Here is a 22449-nt window from a genome sequence, read left to right as displayed (position 1 = left end):
CTTTTGCTAAAGCTAGCATCTTTGGGAGTAAATTACTATTTAATAGTTATATGCAATTTAATAAAATGATATTAATAACATTGCATTTATTATATACCCGCGACTATATTTTAATAGTTCTCAAAATAATTTTTTGTTTTCATGATTTTATAAAACTAGTTGCGGATATCGAAATTTGCAGAAATATCACATTATCATTCGCAGAACTATTTTGTTTTCTCCCAGTACGCACATCTCGATCAAGGAATCTCGAACTTGGATTATCCCTATATCGACCTACATGCATTATATATCGGTCGTTATCTACTTTTCAAGTTGAAAAAAAAGACAATCGAAAATACCGTTATCACTTCGTGCGAAGCGTCTTTCTTTCGTGACGCCGTGCAATTAAATACCAAAGCAAACTGACTCCGCACTGGCCGTGTAGCATCGCGCGCTATCAGTATCTCGCCAGTGGGTCAGTCAACAACGGGGTCAGCCGAGGGCGAATCCGGACTGCGGGTCAGCCAATCGCGTACGTTCGCTTGTCCGTGTTTTCGCGACAATGAGTATTAACTGTATATGTATACTATACACCCGCAACACAGTTAAATTCGTGCCGGCACTTCCGCAGTGGCGTAGTGCCGGTCTCGCTCGACCAAAAGTATATAAGCTTGAAAGAGGCCGAATAGCTTGATCTGATAAAACTATACCTTTTGCAATATGTGCAGGCTTTTCTTTTTTTTTTAGCGTCTCGTTTATTTTTATCTTCCGTATGCCCTAGTCTCGAGTAAGTAGACCGGCAGACCAGGTCAAATTTCGCTCCGGTATGACAGCTCCGCTGATGTAATTAGTGGCTGCCGAGTAAATTATTAACAATTATCGTCATTAACTGTTATCGCAATCACGTAATAAGCAACCGGTCGGTGGTTTGGATTACCGAGACTTTCTCTCATTTCTTCTCGACAATGACGCTCTTCAGGCTTTCATTCCATGATTAGACCTGTCTTGCGTTTAAGTTGACATCGTTTGTAAAAATTCAAACGGCGGAAACTCATTCGCGGCGCATTCGCCGGAAGGGCAGAATAGATCGTGCCTAAGGTGGGAGAATAAGTAAGGAATAGGTGGTGGTTCTCGCGCGGCAAGACGAGAAACAAGACGGAAGTGGGTCAGCAGGACTATCGGTCGCCGAGGGTCCGGGTTCTTGTCTCGTTCGCGCGTTTGATTCGCCGGAGGTGATGATGCTGGGTGGGATTGGATAGTGTCCAACGAATACAGGTTGTTCCAGAAGAGATAAGAACCGATGTGGGAATATAATATAATAAACACTTTTCAATATACTCTTTTTTATTTTTTGAAACGAAAAGAATTATGTAGTTTATTAAATAATCGTATACACTAAAAGAATGATTTTGTTAAAATATATAAAAATTTATCTGGATATACAGAGTGGCCCCGAATGTTTTGACCAGACTTTGAGATTTTGTAAGAAATTTAATTTTGAACAAAAGATTTCCTAAAGATTTCCTAAACTTAAGTCGAAAAATGCTTCCTTAACACATACATTTAAAATTGTTATTTTAAAATCTACGAAACATAACACACTTATTTTGGTTCCATTTGAAAAATAATTTAATTTTTTATAATTTTTGTTTCAAGATTTTTTTGTAAAAAATCGCATACTTTTCATGATATTTGTAAAAATGTATAAAATAATCGTAAAGTTTTTAGACAATAATTCTTTAAGGAAGCATTTTTTGACCCATGTTTATAGGAAACTTTTTGTTCAGAATTAAATTTCTTACAAAATCTCAAAGTCTGGCCAAAACATTCGAAATCACTCTCTATAAATCTCTGTATAAATCTGAAAATAATTTTAGCGGACTATTAAAATAATTATTATATAGGATGCTCAAGTATAATAAACAGTACTGCAAAAAATTTTCTTCTTTTCCAAGTATCATGCTCTCGAAGGGCGTTAGCGATCAGTAATGCGACTTGGATTTTATCCATTGCTTTACGAAAGAGAGATCTAGTACTGATTGTGAGTCCAAACCATTGTCGGAGATTCTTCAGCCATGATATTCTTCTCCTTAAAAATAAAAAAATTTTGACTTCTAGTAATTTCAGTTTGAGCATGATTATCTTGAATAAACAATTTATCTTGAAAACATAATAATTATCTCTAACAAAATTATTTTTTAAGTCTGATTAGATTTTTAGGTACTTTTAACACAAAAACGTTATTTCTGTATACATACTATAAATAATAGTCTCTTAAATCAAACAAATATATAATATTTTTGTATTGCTATTGAAAAAAAAAGAATTAATTATATGATTCGTTAAGTATAATCGTACATCTATTAGAAACAAGTCTCTTAAAAGTCAAACTAATTAACTATAATCATTTTCACTTTTGCAAATTTCCTAACTTTAGAACCAGACCTAATAATTCATTTATAACTTTATCAATTTTCTCTACTTCTTATTTTAAGAAAGAAATCTAGTTTGTCTCAGAAATTTATCTTTTGAGAAACTCAATTGATGAACTATATACAAGGTTCAAGATACAGAAATAAACCATATGTCAATAATGAACGTAACGTAATATATGGTAAACTTATCAATATAAAATCCGAAAACGATTTCTCTCTGATTGTTTTATGTTTCTTTTGGAGAATTTTTATATAATTTTTCAAAATTTCTATATAAATTTTTGAATTTTCAGAATTTCTGTCTAAGTAATTTCATAAATTTTTAGAAGATTTCTCAGTTGTTTTAATATAAATTAGAACACTTTTCAGAAATGCTAAAAAATTTTATAAAATTCTTTACGCATATGAATTCTGAAATAATCTAAGATTTTTTATTATATAATTTCAAAGAAAACTTATAAAATTTGAAGAAATTTCAAATATTTTTCAGAAATCTTTATACATTTAAAATATAAAAAATTCTTAAAAATTTATTATGAAGAATTTATTAAAAAGATAATATACAACTTTTTTCACTACTATTATGTATGTACTGTAATATAATTGTACTTTCATTAATTACATACATCGCATATAAGATTAGAGAAGTATAAGATTGCAAAAGTAAAAGAAAGAAAAATTCATTTTCGCGTCCATTAATTTTTATTTTCCAGGGATACCTTTACTATAAGGAAACAAAAATAAATTTCATTCAAGACAAATACAATGTTATACTTTTATTTCGTGCGTTTCCGTCGTAGTACATTGTCCCCTGCGGAAAAAAACGGGGGAAGAAATCAGTCGCAACAGAAACGAAGCCATTTTTTCTATACAAACACCAATTCGCTACATAATTTTTTTCGCGCGCTCGCTTGCGCGTTACATCACTCTTTTTTTACAAATCACGCGTCCAAGTGACCCTTGTTTCTGGACACGAGGGTGGGACCGGGGAAAGGGGGAAGCAAAGGGATCGGAGCGCGAGAATGTCTCTATTCGGACTTCGACTAATTAATTCACATCGCTGTCGCGTAGGTACAATTATAATTACATCGCATTGAGTGGATCATAGAAACGAGAGAACTCTTTTTCTCTTTTTTTCTCGTCCAAAATAATTTCATCTTCTAGTTTCCTTGTGCGTGCGGTTGCTCCTTTTCCACGAAATATTTACAAATATTTCAGCCACCTTCGTTGTTGGCTCGGCGCATCTCTCGCTTTTCCATGTCGTAATATTTAATATGCTAACGGTTATTTTTTACATTCAACATCGATAGACACTCACGTAGTGCTAATAAAATTTCTATTATCGTCTCGATCGAACGGGAGGGAGAGCGCGGGGGGAGTGCCCGCCAGCTCTCAACAATACGATCGTATGTGTCTAGGCAAAAATAACGGAGAAGAGGCAGAGGATATGGACTGCATAATTAAATCGACGCACCGCTGACAATTTTTGTTAAACGCCGCCAGTCAGTTTGGTCAGTTTTGGTTCACTTGCAAACTGTAATTCCCGTTTCGCTTTTTCCTCCGCCTGCGACATCGGGCTTTCAGCGGATTCACAGCACGGTACACGGATTTAGGTATGCAGCCAGCGAGACCCGCCTTGTCTCCCTAACAATTTAATTCGATCCTTTGCCACTTCGGCCGATAAAAAAATATGTGCACCATATCCTTGTTAAATGCAGGTGGCCCCTTGGTGCACGATACTACTGCTCAATAAGCATGATATATTTGGAGGGAGAAGGATCTTCGAATATACAGCCGAGTCGGATCCGTGATGTGAAGGACGGATTTCACGATAGATATCTGCACGGACATCGGGATTACGGACTGTTGGCTTGACAGATCGATATTATCGCAGATTTCCGGCGGGCGAAGTAAGAGAAATATGGATTTACAATTGACACACACGCACGCACGCACGCACGCACGCACGCATACACACACATAGACATACATACGTGTTTCTTTATCTTCGTTCCACATCGTCACTTGTGCTTTACCTTCTTACTATCCGGATAGCCGAAGATTTTCTTTTTAAATACATCACTTTCTTCGCTGTTAATCGAATGATTACGTATAAGTGTACATATATGCTGCACTAATTAATCTTGTCGATAGAATGAAGATGAAATTGTGCATCGCGATCTCGAGACGTTTGGAAAGTTCGTTGCGTGATAAATATTGTGCAGTAATATTGTGCGATTGGGGATAAGTATTCAGTAAACCATTCTACACTATACTCATCAACGAATCAGTTAATACATCGACTGCCGTACACCGTTCTCTCCTAATTGGATTTGTAACATTCAATTTTATGTATACACGTGTGGCAGGCGACGTGTCAACTACGTTCTTTAAAAATTTCTGCGAAAATTCATCTTTTACAATAACATGAAAGTTAAAATTCATCCTTTTGATTAGATATTTTCTTCTTTATAAATTTTTAAAGGTAAATCTGATCTGAGGCTTATGCCTATGCTAATTCCTTTTTACTACACGATTTTAAAATGAGGTAAAAACAATTGTAGATATACACGTGTGCAAAACGCGCATAAATACTTTGCAACGAAACAAATTACGTACTCTTATGCGCGCCATAATGCAAAATAGAAATTATAAATCAAAACAAAAAATACAACTAATTTGTTATCTTTGAAATAATAGATTAATAATACTCTTTGTTCTGTTATGTACAACAGTCTATAAGCCTCTTCGTCCTAACTATACTAATAACTAACTATAAAACTGGTTCAAACTGGTTATTCGCCGCCTTAGATTCAAAATATTCTTCAAATAAAGTCTTAGATTAATGTTTTTATTCTTTACTTCTTCCATTCCATAACATTTTTCTCTTACACTATTTTTATCAACAAAATTTGTCGGCATAAAAATTGATCATGCCTATTTCCTAAAAAATATACTTTTTACTCTAAGCCGTTTTCATAGATGCTACCAGACTTTAGGAACTTTTTATTCTTTATTTACTATTTTATTTTGAATATTTAAAAAGAACAGAGTACACTACGTTGGATTGACACACATAAAAAAAAACGCATGTGAAATTATCGTTTCCTATTTCTGAGCCTGGTAACACGGATCTAGTCAAGCAGAAAATATATCATATGTAATCATTAGCAATAAGTTTGTCGTACATGACATTAGAACGTAAAATTTCTTTACAGGCATTTGATATCATTTTAATAGTATAAATATAAAACTTTTACTGACTTCAAAAAGGTATCCTTATTGATTCGAAGTATCCAAGTATTTCACTATTACGTCTGTCTTGCGCTCTAGAAGCCCTCATTGATTTCGCAACGATGAATCATACTTGAATACAACGAACTGGTGACATAAGGAATAATGAGATCTCTCAAGCAGCTTATAGTTGCATATATCCTTGATAATACGCATATCGAATAAAAACATTGAGATCGGTACATAAAATATAACAGTATGTCTCGAGTATTACTCATTTACAAACTAACTAACATTCGAAGAATATTACAGATCGTGCTTGAATTTCCGAGCCGGAATGTACACACTTAAAATAAAATTAATAGACTTCAATTTCACTGGTACTTATCACACTTGTAACGATCCCTCAAAGTTGTCTATGTCGCGATTTCTCATAATCAGTGATTAATTGCCCATCAAGAAGCATTGATATACTTTAATAATTATTTATGTTTGTTTTCACGCTCCTCTTAGTGGCTACTGAACATCACAAAACATAAATCTACGTTTACCAGTAAAATTAGACCAGAATATAATTGCGTCGAAAGAAATCAAAATTTCTCTCATAAAAAGAATATCGTTTCGTTTATAAGAAAAATAAAAAGTAGAAGACAGACACTTTAACAAGCGATTTTTCAAAAAAATTATTAAATTTCTTGAGACTATGTCACTTATTTAGAGGCTAATTGTAAGCACTTTTTTCCTGAGTAAAATAATTTTGAATATATTTGTTATACACATGAAATGACCGAATCTCACAAAGTCATATTCGTTCAAGAATAATGTAAACTGAAAGAAAAATTCAAGGAAAGTAGCTCTCGGTTCATGAGGCATTAAATGTAAACTACTTTTCCTTCAGGTAGTCGCTGTTCATTAAAACATCTCTCGTTTGTCGGTAGTGCCGTTAAAGATGTACGACTAGGCTTCGCTCTATGCGAAATATCGTTATTAGGGAACGTTACGTTTGCACGTGCAGGACGTACTGAAATTCAATTTACATTATTCGGTAAGTAGATTCATTAATCGCTTAGAGATATTACCGCTTTACTTCTGCTATAAGTACGCGGTGTGTTTACTACTGTGCTCAAGAGCGGCAAGAACATCCTGCTTTTGCCTAACGTAGAGCCGCCCCTTCTTCCACGGGTTCTGCAACTGAAGCGGCTTAAAATCGTCCCTCAAGCAACGTTCCCGCGCACCGATTACGGCAACGAGGCAAAAGTTTGGTAGCTCGTCGGCCGTATAGGTGGGTCCCTTCTGTCCCTTTAGGACCACTGCCATGTTGAGTTGCTTAACGACAAGATCCACGACCTCCCGCGCCGTGGTCCTCGGCGTTACATGCAGCTTCAAACTCGTACCAGCTGCCAAACCAGTCTCGTAAGCCGCGTAAACCTGTAACGGTATCAGAATATATATCTCTTACGTTTGCCATTGATATACAAGTCATAGTGATAGAAAGAATCCATTAGCAAAATGCAGCAGTTCGAATAATGAACGAGTATTTATAAATGCGTACATAATTCGAGTTAATAAAGATCATACGACTGAAATCGCATATAAAATTTATGTCAATGTATAAGCCTACATGGTGTGCCTGAAAGATTTCAATACTCAGTGAATAAAAAAAAAACGCATATGAAAGAATTCAATATTTTCATGAATTCTTATTTTCATTATTCGCAGAAAGAATATTTATCGAGCTTTCCAAAGCTTATTAAATATTTTTTTTTCTTAATACTTAATTCACTCAGCTTCCTAATTTTACAGACACACTTGTGTTTAGACAAACATTGAAAAAAAAAATGCGATATATATCCAAGCGAATATATATATATTTATTCAACTTTTCAAAGCTTATTAAATATATTTTTTTAATTAATACTTAATTCACTCAGCTTTCTAATTTTACAAACACACTTTGTGTTCAGATGAACACTGAAAAAATGCGATATATACTCAAGCAGTATAAAAATATATAATTATATACAATACGATACTGCCATAAAAATCATTTATGTTATTAATAATTCGTACTTCTATGCAATACCTTTTAACATGATGTTATAAGTTATAACACATTATAACACATTTGTTAAAACACATTACATACAGATATTGGATTGAAAGGGATGTCGTATTTTTAGTTCAAAATGAGAGCAATTATTCATTCTATATATTATATATATATTATATTATATATATTTAATTATATTATATATATTATATTATTATCTAAAAAAGTGCATGTTAAATCGATAGTCGAATCCATTGAAATCTCTAAAGTTTCGAAGTTTATTGTTGGCTCTTTTCCGCAACGCTCATTGGTTATCTCGCTGCGCTAACTCGTGAGCGGCTGTCATTAACTTTTGACACTTGTATGTATTGAGGTTGATGTATAATTATAGGCAATTATAGTAAAAAGTAAAAGTGCAGTTAAATAGCGCGCGCGAAACGCGCATCTGTATTGCTAGTCCATTTCTAAAAAAGGCATGTTAAATCGATAGTCGAATCTATCGAAATCTCGAAATTTATTGTTGGCCTTTTCCGCGACGCTGATTGGTTGTCTCGCTGTGCTTATTTCGTGAGCGGCTGTCATTGCATTTTTTTATAACCTTTTGTCATCTTTCGAGCAGTTGTATAATTCCTCGTGCATAAAATTCGATCATTTCCTCAGCGAAGAACAGTATCAAACGATACAGCTTATTTTGCTCTATTTTTCTTTCGAGTGAACACAAATGCTTTTACATACACTTCCACATACTAACATCTAAATAATGCTTAGAGGTTTCAGCTGTTACAATAATTCACATTTACGACATTTAGAATAAAATTTCTTTCTAATAAAACATATTACAGCCTATTTGAAAAAAAATACGACATTACTTTCTTTAAATATAATTTACTTCAAAATAGCTATTGTAGAGTATAAAACGATCATAATAAATATTAACATGCCGTACTGATTTTGACACATTAAGCATAATATTTAAGCATAATCGAGCAGAGCAAACGTTGAAATTTAGCGATGTGACGGCTTACTCAATATGTCCACTACATCGGTTTGCACTAGAGCACCAAGTGAGGTGTTTTTAATTTTAATCGGGTTAGACTTGTGTTCCCTAGGGAAGGAAAAATATCATTTAAAAACTGCATGTCGCGAGTCCAGCGGGATTTTAATGTTGCTGAAAATTAAACTTTTCGCATGCGAAACGTCGCATCTAATACGGTAAATATTAATATGTATTAAATATGTCGCAAAATTGAAGGCTGTACCTGAAGAATGCCTGGTAGAGGTGCCGGCATCATAGTCGCCTCTTCCTTTTCCTCATCTAAATTATCCGCCGGGACGGCGGCCATCGCCGCGACGCTCGCGGTCGGTTTGGACGTTTTGACCTTGACCGGCTGGCCAGGTTTCAAGCAGACGCTTGAATTCGAGGCAGAGTACTCGTCGCTGCTCAGCGAATGCAGACTGTCGGAATTCGTGTTGCTCACGCTGAGCAGACTCGTGGTGTTCGTCATCGCCGTGGAGACGCTCAACAACGAACCGCTGTAGATGATAGGCTTGATACTCAATAATGGACTGGTGGTGGCCGATGCCGACGTTATCGTCGCGGAACGATTTCGCGGGCTGTGTTTGTACTTGGCGAGGATCAAGGTGTCCTCGGATTTGGAGGGCGGCAATCTCACGTTTTGCAGCGGTACGAGATGATTCGCGCTACTAGTGGTCGTCAGATTGCTGCTGCTGCTTATTGGCGCGCACGATGATTTCTGCGGCTCCGAAGCTGTTGACGTGTTGCTACCTTTGCGTACGTACTGTCCGCTAGGCAGCTGTTGCTCGCTCTTGCTAAATTCCGTAGTCAGGAGATTCGAGGACGATTTCGACAGATTGGGACCCGGCCAGCTGCCACGGCCGGGACTCGATTTCACGAGCTTGGGATCTCTAGGTGGTAATTGTAATAAGCTTCGTTTTAAGCTGTTACTATTGCTGTTCTTATTTCTATCCAGACTGAGTAGATCCTTCATAGATATACCAATGGTCTGCGACGCGATCTGTGAGAAAATATCGGTAGATTAATGGATGACAAAATTAAAAAATGTAAAATTATAAAACAGATTCTGTTAATAAAATACATTACAGAAAAATTATGTGATTATAATTACGTTTTGTTGAGAGGAGCCGCGATCTCTCGCGAAAGTTATAACGTCAATCAACCATCTGGCGCCCTTCCACACGGTGTTCACCTGCAACTGAAGATCCTGTAATTTCGCCAGTTTGTCCTTTGCGACGCTCAATTCCAAGGAACTGAAGGCCTCTCTGTGATTATGCTGAGCCTGTGCGGTGTCCAGTTCCAAGATGCAGCTGAGTCTCGAGTAACGATTGATCACATCCTTCTGATACGTATTCAAATGGACCATCTCGAAAACCTGAATGGGCAACGACAGGAGGTCACCGCGCTGAAGTAGAATCTCTCGCGTACCAGGTACGCAGCAGGCAGTTTCGGCAGGCGGCACGGCGATCAGGAACGATACATCGTGAGTCAGATCGATCACCTCAGCGTCGTATAACCGATGCACCAGCGAATCCTCCGGACTGATCTCCATGTAATTGAACAATCGTCGCGCCGTCGCGGCGACCAGGTCGACAAATAGCTTCTGCTGCTCCGTGCCTTGCGCCTCATTCGTCACGTTCTCTTTCTCTTCGGATTCCTTCACGGAAGTCTCGGACGTGCAGATGCGCGTTACTCTCTTGAGGTAGTCCCACTCCTCCCTTGACAGATAAAAGTGAAAGTACGATAAAATAATAGTTAACCACATATAGGTTTATTTGACGCTACAAATAAATCATTTGAATTCGAAGCATTTCATTGACCAATCAGAAGAAAGAATTTTACTAATTGACCAATCAAAGAATTAAAAAAAAATTTGTAATAGTATCAAGTAGATCGTAGCCGGTGACATTTTAACGATACTTTGCATTTCAATAAATGTATACTTACGCGGATACGTGCGGATTATCGCGAATCTTACAATGTGGCAATACGTTCGGAGATTTCGTTGGAACAACGACTTGTATGAGGTCCACGCTGCTTTGCATTTTCAGATAACCGAGATATAAACCCTTAGATAGTTTTATACTGCTGACTTGGTGATATGTCATTTGTTCTTGTATACTAGCCATCAAGAGATCGGCGACGTTACTATCTTCATGCGTTATAATCTTCTTTATGACTTTACTGAGCGGTAACCACCTGCTGTTTAATACAGAAACCAATTTCGGCGACTTTATATAATTTACTGTTGAGAACACTAAGGTGCCTTGAATGTCTCTGATAGGTTTGTGATACAACTGTCCAAGATCTTGTATGCACAATGCAGCCTGCAAAATACATCAAACAGATATAGCATAGAGTATTCTTCTATATATTTTAATTAGCAATGAGCAAAACGAATTCAAATAAATAGTTGGGTTAAATAAAAGTTCAAGTTCTCATCATATGCAATTAATAAGCAATACACAACGTTACCTGCATTTGGGCAGCAGCTTGAAGCAATTTTATCCTAAAATGATTAGTCGAGCTGCTGTGACTCTTTTCCATATCCTGCCGAAGGGATTTAACATCGTCCCAGGTACAGGCGACTTTCATAAGCCAATGAAAGTCGTTGTAGATACAACTGGGATACGTCTCATCGATCTCGATCACGGGTAAAAAGTCCTCGTTGGTAACAAGTACTTTGTCCTCGTGGTAGAGTAGACACGCTAAAAACACTCCTCGCCTGAGATTCTTCTGGAATTTACTCGTTGCCGTAAAGAGCTGCTTTATCGTTGTTTTCTTTTTGTGATTTCGCCTCTGCACCGCCGGCGTTTCTTGTGTATACTCTGGCCGCCTTATGTCCGTGAACAGAATGTTCAGTTGTTCCAGCCGTCCCGCGAATCTGGGCACCCTACCGTCTATATCTCTCCAACCTTCGAGTTATTACATAAAAATATTTGTAAAATTGAATATGTTTAAACGTGCCTATAGTAATGAAGACCGATGAACGTAATCAACGCCATGCCGCTGCAACGGTAACATAGATTTACGCTACTTACTGCTGGGTGTAACGTGTGCAGGCGTCGAGCTCCTGAACCTGCTGTAGCCCTTCAAATTTCCGGCGGCGGCGCGAAAGTGATATTTTTGACCTTGAGTCAGACCCTCGATCCGACACTCCCTCTGCTTCATGTCCAGGACTTCTTTCTCACCGCAAATAACCGAAAAGTCGTCATGCGGGCTCCACTGAACTTTGAATTTGGTACAGATCGGAGAGTCGTGCGAGTCTGGTTCTTGAAACCTGACTGTTACCGATGTCGTTCCGGTGACATCGATCGCAACCAAGAAAGGCATGTCGGGTGGGCCTGAAGTAAAAAATTCATATTTTAGCGCAAAAGCACTTGTCAGTAAATTTATCCTTTCAAAATAGTGATAGGTATACACTAACAACATACATACGTAAATTCTATGAATATTCGGAAGATATCGCAAAGATATATTATGTATATTCTCTCTTTACATTCGAAATATACGACGAAAGAGCTACACAAGCTAATCAATTCAATTTTTTTTATTCTTTCAATATGTACTGAAAATATATTATATTATAATATAATAAATACATGATCTGTCCCAAAAGTAATAAGACTATTTTTGGCAATCCAATTAGAATTGTCAGAAGGTGAATCCATTGGACAGGGCCTTTGGTGCGGGATGTCAGGTATACAGTCTGACCCTTCTCAGCTGCTTCCGACTTTCTAGGAGTCGATACCGTCAACAAAATGCGTTGTAATTTTTATATCTTGTCACGGGCAAAAATGCAGCACAGTCTTGAGCAGTGTTACGCGATTGATTCTGAAAACAAAGCAGCATTCCTATAAGCTATTCCTAACATCTCCAACGTTCCGAAACCAGATTTTCCTAGTTTCACGCAGAATTTAATGACTACGATCGAGACTGTGCTGTATTTTCGCCCGTGACAAGATATAAAAATTACAACGCATTTTGTTGACGGTATCGACTCCTAGAAAGTCGGAACACCAAAATTAAACGCCCTTTGCTGACGGTATCAACTGCTAGAAAGGCACACAAGTACATCCCACACCAAAGACCTCGTCCCATGGATCCAATCTCCGACAATTCCGATTGGGCCACCAAAAATAATCCCATTACTTTTGGGACAGACCATGTATATCTGAAAAATATATATAAATCTGTATACGTATACATATTCCTTGTTAGCTATACAAAACAGATGTACTAAATGTAAACATATTTTACAGATAGCAAAAAACATACAAGCATTTTCAGTATAGTTTTTCCATATGTATATAACATAACGTTTGACATATATGTAACATAATTCAAGATAAATTTCGAATATGTGGGGAATATACTAAATTTACTTTTACGATATCCTCGGAACATTCTCAGGATCTATTTACATGTGCTATTAATAGGAGTAGACCTACACACCTTCGGCGCTAATACAATTTTAGAAATTTAGATTAAAATCTATTATACTCACGCGCTTGGTCGAAACCCAGCAGCATTTTCCTAAGGGCCCTGGCTCTCCTTTCCCACAGGGCGAGCTGCTTATCCTCCGCGCTACCGCCGCATCCCGTGAGGTTGTTATGTTGCGTGGAAAAACTGGCCCTGTGGCTGCTAGGTGGTTCCAATAGATTTGTTCCACCGCTGCCGGAAGTACTGCCGCCGAGCTCTTGAACTCTGTGTTCCGCTTCCGAAAGCAACGACGCCAAGTGGCTACCCAGAGATTCCGGAGACTTAACTGCATCAGCGAAATATGGAATATTGAATGTATATATGAAATCACAGTTAAATATTAGATGTAGATGTGTACGTACTATAAATTTCATTATAAATTACATATATATTATAGCTCGTTTTGATTAGAAATATCTAAATAGAGTTAGTTATATTTTGACGAATAGCGATCGTTACCACCGGCGTATATTGTTCCACGCGTGCGATTATTACGTTAATTAGAGAGTATTTGCCATTTCATGCAAAATCGATAGCTGCAATGTTGTCGTGATATTTTGTATGTCTCTTTGCGACGGTTTTATCGTCGATTAATTGGGAACCTACTTACAACTGTAATTACAATTGTGATGCCTTCTCGGCACGGAGCGTGGATGGTGGAGAAATCAATAAAGACACGCTCAAGAAATTGCTCAAAACACACTTGTCGAATCCTCGCGCGCGTCGAATCGAGTCGACCGAGTGCATGTTGACGAATCTCAAGTTATTCCTTCCCGGAATATTTATGGGGATACGATTGTCGCGGTTGTCTTGCGAAAATTCTAGTATCGGAAGAAAAGTGTCCCCTCTTGTCGCCCTACATTTCATTTTCGAAGTCTCGGTATCCTATAACGATGCCACCGCTAAAGTGCTAACGAGCGTAACGGGACAAATTAAGACGCGAGGAAACTTTCGCAAAGACGAATGAAGCTCAAGTTGCTGACTTAATAAACGGGATTCCCCGCGTCTTGCTTGACGGGGCGCATTAAGAGAAATTTATCTTCCCGAACTTTTATTCCCATTCTCCCGGGGAGAGTCGCAGTCGAGAGATGTGCAGCCCGTAACGTCGATAATCTCTAGCGCATTCGCCAGAGATTCGATTTCGGTCTCGATTCGACCCGATGCTTCGAGAGACCGCGTAGTCTCTCTGCAGCAATCGTCGCGAAACTTGATTGAGTATATAGAGCCTTGGGTATCCGTCGCAGTCCTTTTATTCGCATTCGATAAAAGAATGTCGCTCGCATGCATTTGCAGCTCGTGTACCTATCCGGCTCTCCGATACGGAGTACAAGAGTGAGCGTCGGGAAATGTTTAGATACCACCACCGACTTTACAATTCCACGCCGCGTACATCGCGTCGCTCGCGTTCGATCGTAATTACACCGGGGCTCGATATACCGGACAAAGGGGGACATTATTAAAAACGTCGCGAAAAAAGCACTCCGCGTCCGGGCGAGGAGAGTCCTCGCTTTTCCGTTTTTTTTTCTTTTTTTTTTCATTGCGCATTTCACGGTCCCCGCTTTTATATTTATTCGTCACTACGCAATAAAAGCTCGGCGGCATTTTTATTAGAGACTACGGAATTCTAATTGGAATCTCCCGCGGATCGCCAATTTTCTTGGATTTTTTGCAGAAAGAGAAAAAGAAAAAGAAAGTGAAAAAGAAGGGGAGAGGGGGAAAGCGGAAAAGCGAATTTCGTGGAGAGAGGTATACGGATCAACGAGATTCGTCACAGGCGGTAACGAAGTTCCCGCTATGCGGCGCAAAGTTTGTAATTGGATTTGATTGTACTTACATTGGTTCCCTTCCTGCGCGCCGAACGCAACCAGCATTTTTGCCAACGGCCTGTTGTTGCTGAGCACGGCAACGTCCAGCAGTGACAAGCCGTCGCTGTTAACGCTGCAAATAACGAGATTGCAAATATAGCGATGGGGCCGATAGTAAAGTTTACTCTTAGATCTTTTCTAAAAAAAAAAAGAAAAAATGGACAAAGCGAAAACGCGTTTGAGATCAACGCATAGCGAGATGTTTCGCAGCTTTTCTTCTGCGCCAAACTTTTTCTTAGCTCCTTTCCTCTTTTTATATTACACGCCAAAGCTCTAACGGCCTAACTTTACACAACGTCGTTGTACGCAACATTAAACATCGTCTAACTCTATTTCACCTTCGCACCGCCCGTTTTATCCCGGCGTTATGTAAAAATAAAATCGTAAAGTTTTATCCCCATTGAGAAGTCCCAGTACCAAGTTAAGACGAGATTTCCGTTGAAACAAAAAGAAACTCGTGAAACTCTGTTCCGCTAATATTCATGCGGTATTAGAAAATCGATAAAGATCAGTAAAATACACATGTGATCTTCCTGTTTAAATTATAAACCGCCACTCCGCTTGTGTTTTCCAATCTAAGTCTCGTTTGTCTCGCTCATCACTTCGCTCCCTTCGTTAAAACGGAAAAATTTTGTTTCGTCCAAGTGGGAAATCGTGGGATTAATGAGATTCACTTCGAAACATTTAATTACTTTCGCCTACTTCACCTCGGACTACTTTGATGCGTAAAAGATAGAGAAAAGGGAAGGGAAGGGAGGGAGGAAGGGACATCGAATAAACGTTAACGATATAAAATAGTCCGGAATAAATGCTGACTAAATGAATTTCCCAGTTTTACGTCATCTATCGACTTTTCCCGTTTGCAACGGGAATTTGAATTGTGTTGTAACAGCTACCGTGCGGAATAAGCAACTTGTAACTTTTCCGTTGCCTACGGATTATTTCTATGCGAATTCTTTCTGTTTTCAACTGGTCGATATTTTTAAATAGAATGCATTATGCAGAAAAAAGAACTGCCAATTCTTGGAATTTTTAATCTCTGATATAAATATAGTTGAATATATTGTGTAAAATAAAATCACTTGACAAAAACGTTAAAACACAATCATTAACGTCAATTAACAACTAGAAAATTTGTATTAAATTTAATGTGTTTTATGTGTTTTAATAAATAAATACGTACATTTTTCATTCATTTATCTTAAAATTTACATTTTAAAAACTACATTATTTTTATGTTATTTGTTTATTTACTCAAATTTACTAAATTATGTTATTTTAACACTAATTGTAAGAAATGTTGAATATCAATTTATCATAAAATATTCAAATAACATAATTACATTGAGTGTTAAATTAATACTTACACATATTAAAAATTCAACACAAAAATTTTAATAAAGATTAATGCAAATATGAAATGTCTTTTACTGTACAGCATAGTAGAAAATCTTTCAATTTCATATCTAATTTCGACGACACAGTATAAATTTTGATTCATCTTTTTCAACACAATACGAAAGTGAAAAAGTTATATTCGCTGAGCGTAAATTAAATCCACTCTTATTCGTATCGGTAATTCATAGTTCGTAAAAATTCTAAGTCGCTATAGATATACTTGAAAATCAAATTAATCAGATTCATTTGTCTACATGTTAAATCGTTCAAATTGGCACCGAAACCTTGTTTAATCCAAATAATTTATTTATTGACAGCAAACGCTTTGTCATAATCACTGGATGAAAGAATCAAAAGCTATGCCGTATATAATATAATCCTTGAGCGACAAATAGCCGACAATTACCCGCCGAAAATAGAAGTGAATAGCTTTCCGTAATTATTATGCGCGACTGGCTATGAACAATTTCCAAAAGTATCATAGTGCAACAAAAAATACCCTTCGCCCGAACAATTCAGAGATGTTTTTACCGTTCACCGAAATTCGTGATATATTTTACGTTCACGAAGCACGTAGCTGCAACGTAATTTAACGCGTTCTGGCTGAAAGTCAGAATTAGTCCAGTGTAAAAAATTGCTAACTCGCAGTTCTCAGGCACGGCGGAGAAATAATTATACAGGCCGCGAAGAACAATTGGAGCGAGGAGGAAACTTTTTATTTTATCCATCCGATTATACCACGATAATCTCCTCCGTTTCAAAAAGCTCTCTCTCCGATACGCAGAAAGAGCATAAAAGTTTGAGCGCACGAGTTCGGACGATTATTTTCTGCACTGATATTGCCTGTATCCGGGACATATAGTGACTCAAATCTCTCGAGATATTCCCCCTCTTCCAAGATCTTCATGTCGAATCGAATCAAGACGTTGGTTCCACGCTGATCGAACAATTTCCAATAGCTTGACAATTTCCAATAGATTGACTGCTTCTGTATAGTAGTGCACTACGAAAGTTTCAGCGCACTCATATATTAGATTAAAGCCTCTCGGAAGTATAACGTGTATTTCGAGTGAAAGTTTTTCTAGAGCGTGGACTCTTTTGAAGGAAAGCAGGATCGAAAGCTGAATCCTTTGAGTGCCGCGAGATCAAAGATCGCGAGGAGTTTAAAGAATCATCATTTAATACTTTTTCGTCCGTAAGTTCAATGATTTATGCGTATTTAGATTGTCTAATGATATAACAAAAATATCTGCCTATCAGACAAGATCGTATCGTCTTCGCTACTCATCAACTTTTTTTCTCCTTTTTGCTGCCAAATCAATTCCGTAAATCGTCCAAATAATTCCTTAATTGCGACCGTATATCTAATGGACATAAATAACTACTCACCTATTTATATCCACATCGGTAGACTCCAAAATAGTCCTTGCTTTATCCAAATGGCCATGTTCCACAGCCGCAAATAGAGCTAAAAATAAAATGATAACAACATCAAGATTGTTCCTAATTGCACGTAAATTTGTGGTGAGAGTACATTCGGCGAAAATGAAGAGAAGTATTTTTGACAAATTAAAAGAAAAAATCGATAAAAAAAAATAAAATACCATGCAGGTGTATGTTGAGGGATTGGGCCGAGAGAGGATTGATATGTATTGATGATAAATTATTTAGTTGTTGATGAGGCTGTTGTTTCTTCTTGCCAAAACCCTCCAGGAACTCCATCCCTTGCAACGAGTGGAACTCTGTTCGCATGAAGAAACAAAGCAAAATAAATAAACAAAACAAATTGCAAAATCGGATAAATAAGCAATAAATACAAAATGTAAAGCAAGAGAAATTTTAAGGGAATTGAAAAAATATTGTGTATCTCGAGAAAAAGATAAATTTTTGTAGTTTATTAAATTTACGATTTTCACATTTCGAAGAGACATAATTCGCTCATTTGCTACAACAATGACAACTTAAAAATTTTTATTTAGTTACTTGCAGAAGAAAAATGGAAATATAAAAAAAAAAGAAAGAGAACATTATTTTATAAGAATATAATTTTATTCCTTTACGATCAGTTATTATTACCAAAATTGCATTTCAAAATTAATTATAAAATTCTAATTATTCAAAACGTTTCTTCTCTTTTTTATAAAAAACTGTTTTTTAACTGTACCGTTGTTATAGCAAACAAGCAATATGTCTTTAACACATTTTAGTAATCGTTGTAGCAATAATTATTTATACTTCAATCGGTAAAATTTTTTAAATAAATATAAAACAAATAATGAAGTCTTTGTCAAAGGAAAAGCGATTTTAGAAATAAAAGAGAGAAAGAGAGAGGGAGAGAGAGAGAGAGATCTGCATTATTTCTTTCTTGAATTGTCTTGCTCATCATATTACAATCGGCTCATATACGTTTTACACTCGAGCCACTTTCACGACGAGAAATTTTCCCACGTGTCAGTGAAGTTCTACAATGCTTTGCCGTTTTATTTCATGATTAACATACTTTCCTTTTATATCTTTCCACGGTAATTATTGATTTGTTTAGCGTGAAAATACGCGAGTAAAAGTTAAAAGTTAACGTGTTATTTTATCAGAGATAAAATTTAGACTTCTCTTTTTTTTTCATCGATGCGACAATAAAGAAAAGTGCTAAACCGATAATTTGCCGCGAAAACTTGAACTAACTTCCTAGGAAAGTGTATCTGGCGCGCCGCTAGACTAATTAGAAAACTTATTGATCCAGAGCGTACTTGATCCCGATGATGTCGACACATAAACTCGCTCCTGACCGAACCGCTCGTAATCCTTCGTTTCCTTCGCATCCCTTTTCCTACCGGTCGTCATTTTATTTCGAAAACTGTTACCACGTCTGGTCGCCCAAAAACTGGCGATATTATCGACCGTTCTGACTTTGCAGGTCTTGGAAGGACACGTCTTGACGTCGTCGTGGACCTTTTGATTCTGCAAGCAGATCGTCGCGTTTTTTCTCTCCGTCTCGTGTGCCTTGCAGTGAAACTTAATCCTCGGGCGGTCGAACTCGCCGAAGGATTCGGTCGTCCTTCGATTTCCATTTATCATGTTCATCACACGCAAGTCCCCGCCCCGCGCGTCACAAGGACGCGAAGGTCTCGAAGGATCGGTATCGCATCTGGGACGAAATGCGCCTAGTGACCGTTCGTTCTCGAGGTACTGCCCGTCCTCGTCCTTGTCTCGCTCGTAGTTCGTTTTACGATAGAAGGGCCGGTTAGTCGTGGCCTTGTGGGAATCCACGACAACGGTCAACACGTCGCGCTTGGATGACGCAGCGCGCTTATTTTTGCTATCTCGTTTCCGCCGTTGTTCCCGCCCCACCACCTCTTCCTCCTCCTCCTCCTCTTCGACCTCAAAGAGGAAGCTCGAGACGGAGGAGTCCAATGAACTGTCCAGCACGAATGTAGGGTTCTCGTAGAATACATGTTTGTTTAGCCGGTCCGTCTCGCAGGACGCATGTTTGTCGCTACAATCCTTCGCACGAATATCCTCCCGCGAGCCCTCCGTGCTGTGTCTCCTGCGAAAGATGTGAATGACCTTCGGTGATTTCGCACCTTCGTCCTTCGTCGAGGGTCTCTCCACGTCCTTGCGACCCTTACCCATTAACCTGTCAGTCAGAGACAGCTTACTCTTCAGATCTTTTGTAATTTCTCGCGGATCGACTTCGGGATTTGACACCGAAATCTTTCGAGGACTCCGAGATATCGCGTCACCAACTTCGTCCTTGACGCGAGAATTCATATCCCCGGAACCTTTTCGTAGCTCCGAGGACCTCTCACCGTCCTGAGATTCCTCAAGGACGGAGAGGTTGCTGCATCCTTTCTTGACGACGAGGTCTTTTGAGACGGACGAGAGGTCGAAACCGGCAGTCAATCGTAGATTAGCATGATTGCGTATTTTTGACATCAATTTCACGGACGCTCGGAAGGATCTCGACCTTTTCAAGGTCGACATCCTGCCGTCCGAGGAACGCCTCGAAAGTAGTTCCATCTTCGGGCTAGATGAGGCGGATTTGCGAAATTTCATCTGGGAATCGCACGACGGTTCCGCTTGATATATGTATATCCCAATGTCTTATCGTTATATCCGATCCTTTTGAGATTTTCTATACGCCTGAACGCTCTCAATGCGATGGGACCGCTTTACGCATATTGCTCGTTTTTATAAATTATTGATAACATGTATTATTGCTGTCGGCAATAAGGCATAACATTATTGCTTTTCTTTGGTAGGATAAAGCTTCGAAATTTGCGATTCTCCGTAAAACAATTCTTTGGCTGGGTAAAGCTGTAAAAAAATCATTAATACCGTCATTCGATTGAGCCTACTTTCTCTAACGTAACGACACATTTTTCTCTAGAATTGCACGATGAGGGGCGGTTATATACATTACATTATACTTATACATAAACTTCAGAAATTATTCCGAAACTCCTGAAACGTTGATTGTTTTAATGTGATTAGTCTGCGAATTAATTCACTACGTGTCGAGGTTTCGCTCTGACTGACGGAATATCTCTCATCACAGCTCGTCCCTTTTGCGATGAAACTGATAAATATTTACATGAGGCGTCAGGAGAAAAGCGGAAGAGCGGTTAGCAATGAAAGGAGATTAACGCCAAGTGTTGCCGATGAAACGAGACGGCGTAGTTGCTACGTGACTGCCGTCTCTAAAACGATTTTATTGTTTACTTAGGGCCACGTACACGCTCGATTCCGCCGCGCGACAATTGGCCATTACGAAGAAGTGGACAGGACATGGGCCTCTTCCTCTCCTCGGACAATTTACCAGACCAATCAAATTTATTGCTGTCGTCCGTTAGTGGTTAAGATCTTGATGATAGCAAAGTGTAGGTGCTCCAAGATCAATGACAAGATCGCTGATGTCCCAACCAGCATCGGAATACATGATAAAACGATTGTTCTCGACAATGAATGCACAAAAGAAATAAGCACGAGTTTCGAATTCCTCGCACCTTGAATAACTAGATTTGAAGGGAACATTAATGTTTGTAACGGTACCGATCCGATATCGGAAAAAAGGAATGCTCGATAGGATAAGGACGCCAGATGTAAATCGGATACTAAAATTCCTGATAATTTATTATATTTAAATAATTATTGTATTTTTCATCGAATGGCATAAGATTCTTTAGCATTTGTATTAGCTTTATCAATGGTCAATTGTTTCTTGCATGTGTACTAGCAATAATGCTGCACATTTTACACATTTGATATCTTTGAATAATAAAACATAAAATATTGCATAAATTTAGGTGTATCTTTAAAAATTCATTCAAAGTTTAACACCTATAAGAATTGTCTTATGATTTTTACAGAAGATAGTAAATGGTAAATTAGATTTCCTAAACATGAAGAAAAATATCAGATTGATGTGAGTTAAAAAATATGTTTTGTGGGTAATCTAATTCGCAACCAGACCCAGAAATCTAACAATGAATCATTTTCATAATTTCATTCAATTAAAATTAAAAAATAAAATACAATTACAATTAAAAACACAAATAAATAAAAAATAAAATTGAACAAAATCATACATTCTTTATAATTAACTACATCAATTAAATATGTTATTGATTGTTTGATATCTTTCTGATAATTTTTTATCGGAATTTTTTACCGGATTAAGGAGATACAGTGAACTAGTAACCTTACCCTGTATTGGAAATTCAAATAAAAAGATATTCATGTCGAGACGTGTATCGCGATGACCGAAATAATTTTCGAGTGTTTTATTCAAGATTTTTACACGCGGCTTTTCGACGCATGTCGAGCTACGTCTTATAAGTTAGCAGAACAAAATGAGCAGAATCAGTTCTAACTAGTAAAATTATTTGTTGCTTATTTGTTACTAAAAAGTTGCCAAAGAAAATAATTTGTTGCTTTATTAGTTTTTTTTTAAATGATGTTCTGCTAAAG

General features: G+C 37.6%; 1 protein-coding gene across 7 annotated transcripts in view; it reads right to left on the bottom strand.

The window, feature by feature from the left end:
• Positions 1 to 3178: 3178 nt before the first annotated feature.
• LOC105449062 (ankyrin repeat and fibronectin type-III domain-containing protein 1) overlaps positions 3179 to 22449 on the bottom strand; it is a 72978-nt gene continuing 53707 nt past the window's right edge. For 4 of the 7 annotated variants that reach the window (XM_011688058.1, XM_011688055.1, XM_011688056.1 and 1 more), the window contains 10 exons: positions 18087 to 18224; positions 17872 to 17950; positions 15054 to 15157; positions 13245 to 13505; positions 11779 to 12081; positions 11213 to 11652; positions 10685 to 11064; positions 9849 to 10455; positions 8961 to 9737; positions 3179 to 7079 (listed from right to left, as the gene is read on the bottom strand). In XM_011688058.1, coding sequence (XP_011686360.1) covers positions 6744 to 7079; positions 8961 to 9737; positions 9849 to 10455; positions 10685 to 11064; positions 11213 to 11652; positions 11779 to 12081; positions 13245 to 13505; positions 15054 to 15157; positions 17872 to 17950; positions 18087 to 18204 — 3405 coding nt within the window. In that variant the 5' untranslated portion in view covers positions 18205 to 18224 and the 3' untranslated portion in view covers positions 3179 to 6743. Of the gene's footprint in view, positions 7080 to 8726; positions 8807 to 8960; positions 9738 to 9848; positions 10456 to 10684; positions 11065 to 11212; positions 11653 to 11778; positions 12082 to 13244; positions 13506 to 15053; positions 15158 to 17871; positions 17951 to 18086; positions 18225 to 19229; positions 20797 to 22449 lie in introns of all 7 variants that reach the window. The other 3 variants (XR_974306.1, XM_011688053.1, XM_011688054.1) reach the window with 3 other exon arrangements.

This window comes from Wasmannia auropunctata, unplaced genomic scaffold (genome assembly GCF_000956235.1).
Source record: "Wasmannia auropunctata unplaced genomic scaffold, wasmannia.A_1.0 LD336078.1, whole genome shotgun sequence".
Classification (NCBI taxonomy): domain Eukaryota; kingdom Metazoa; phylum Arthropoda; class Insecta; order Hymenoptera; family Formicidae; genus Wasmannia; species Wasmannia auropunctata.
The sequence above is the reverse complement of the archived record's forward strand: the minus strand, read 5'-3'. Positions and strand labels throughout refer to the sequence as shown.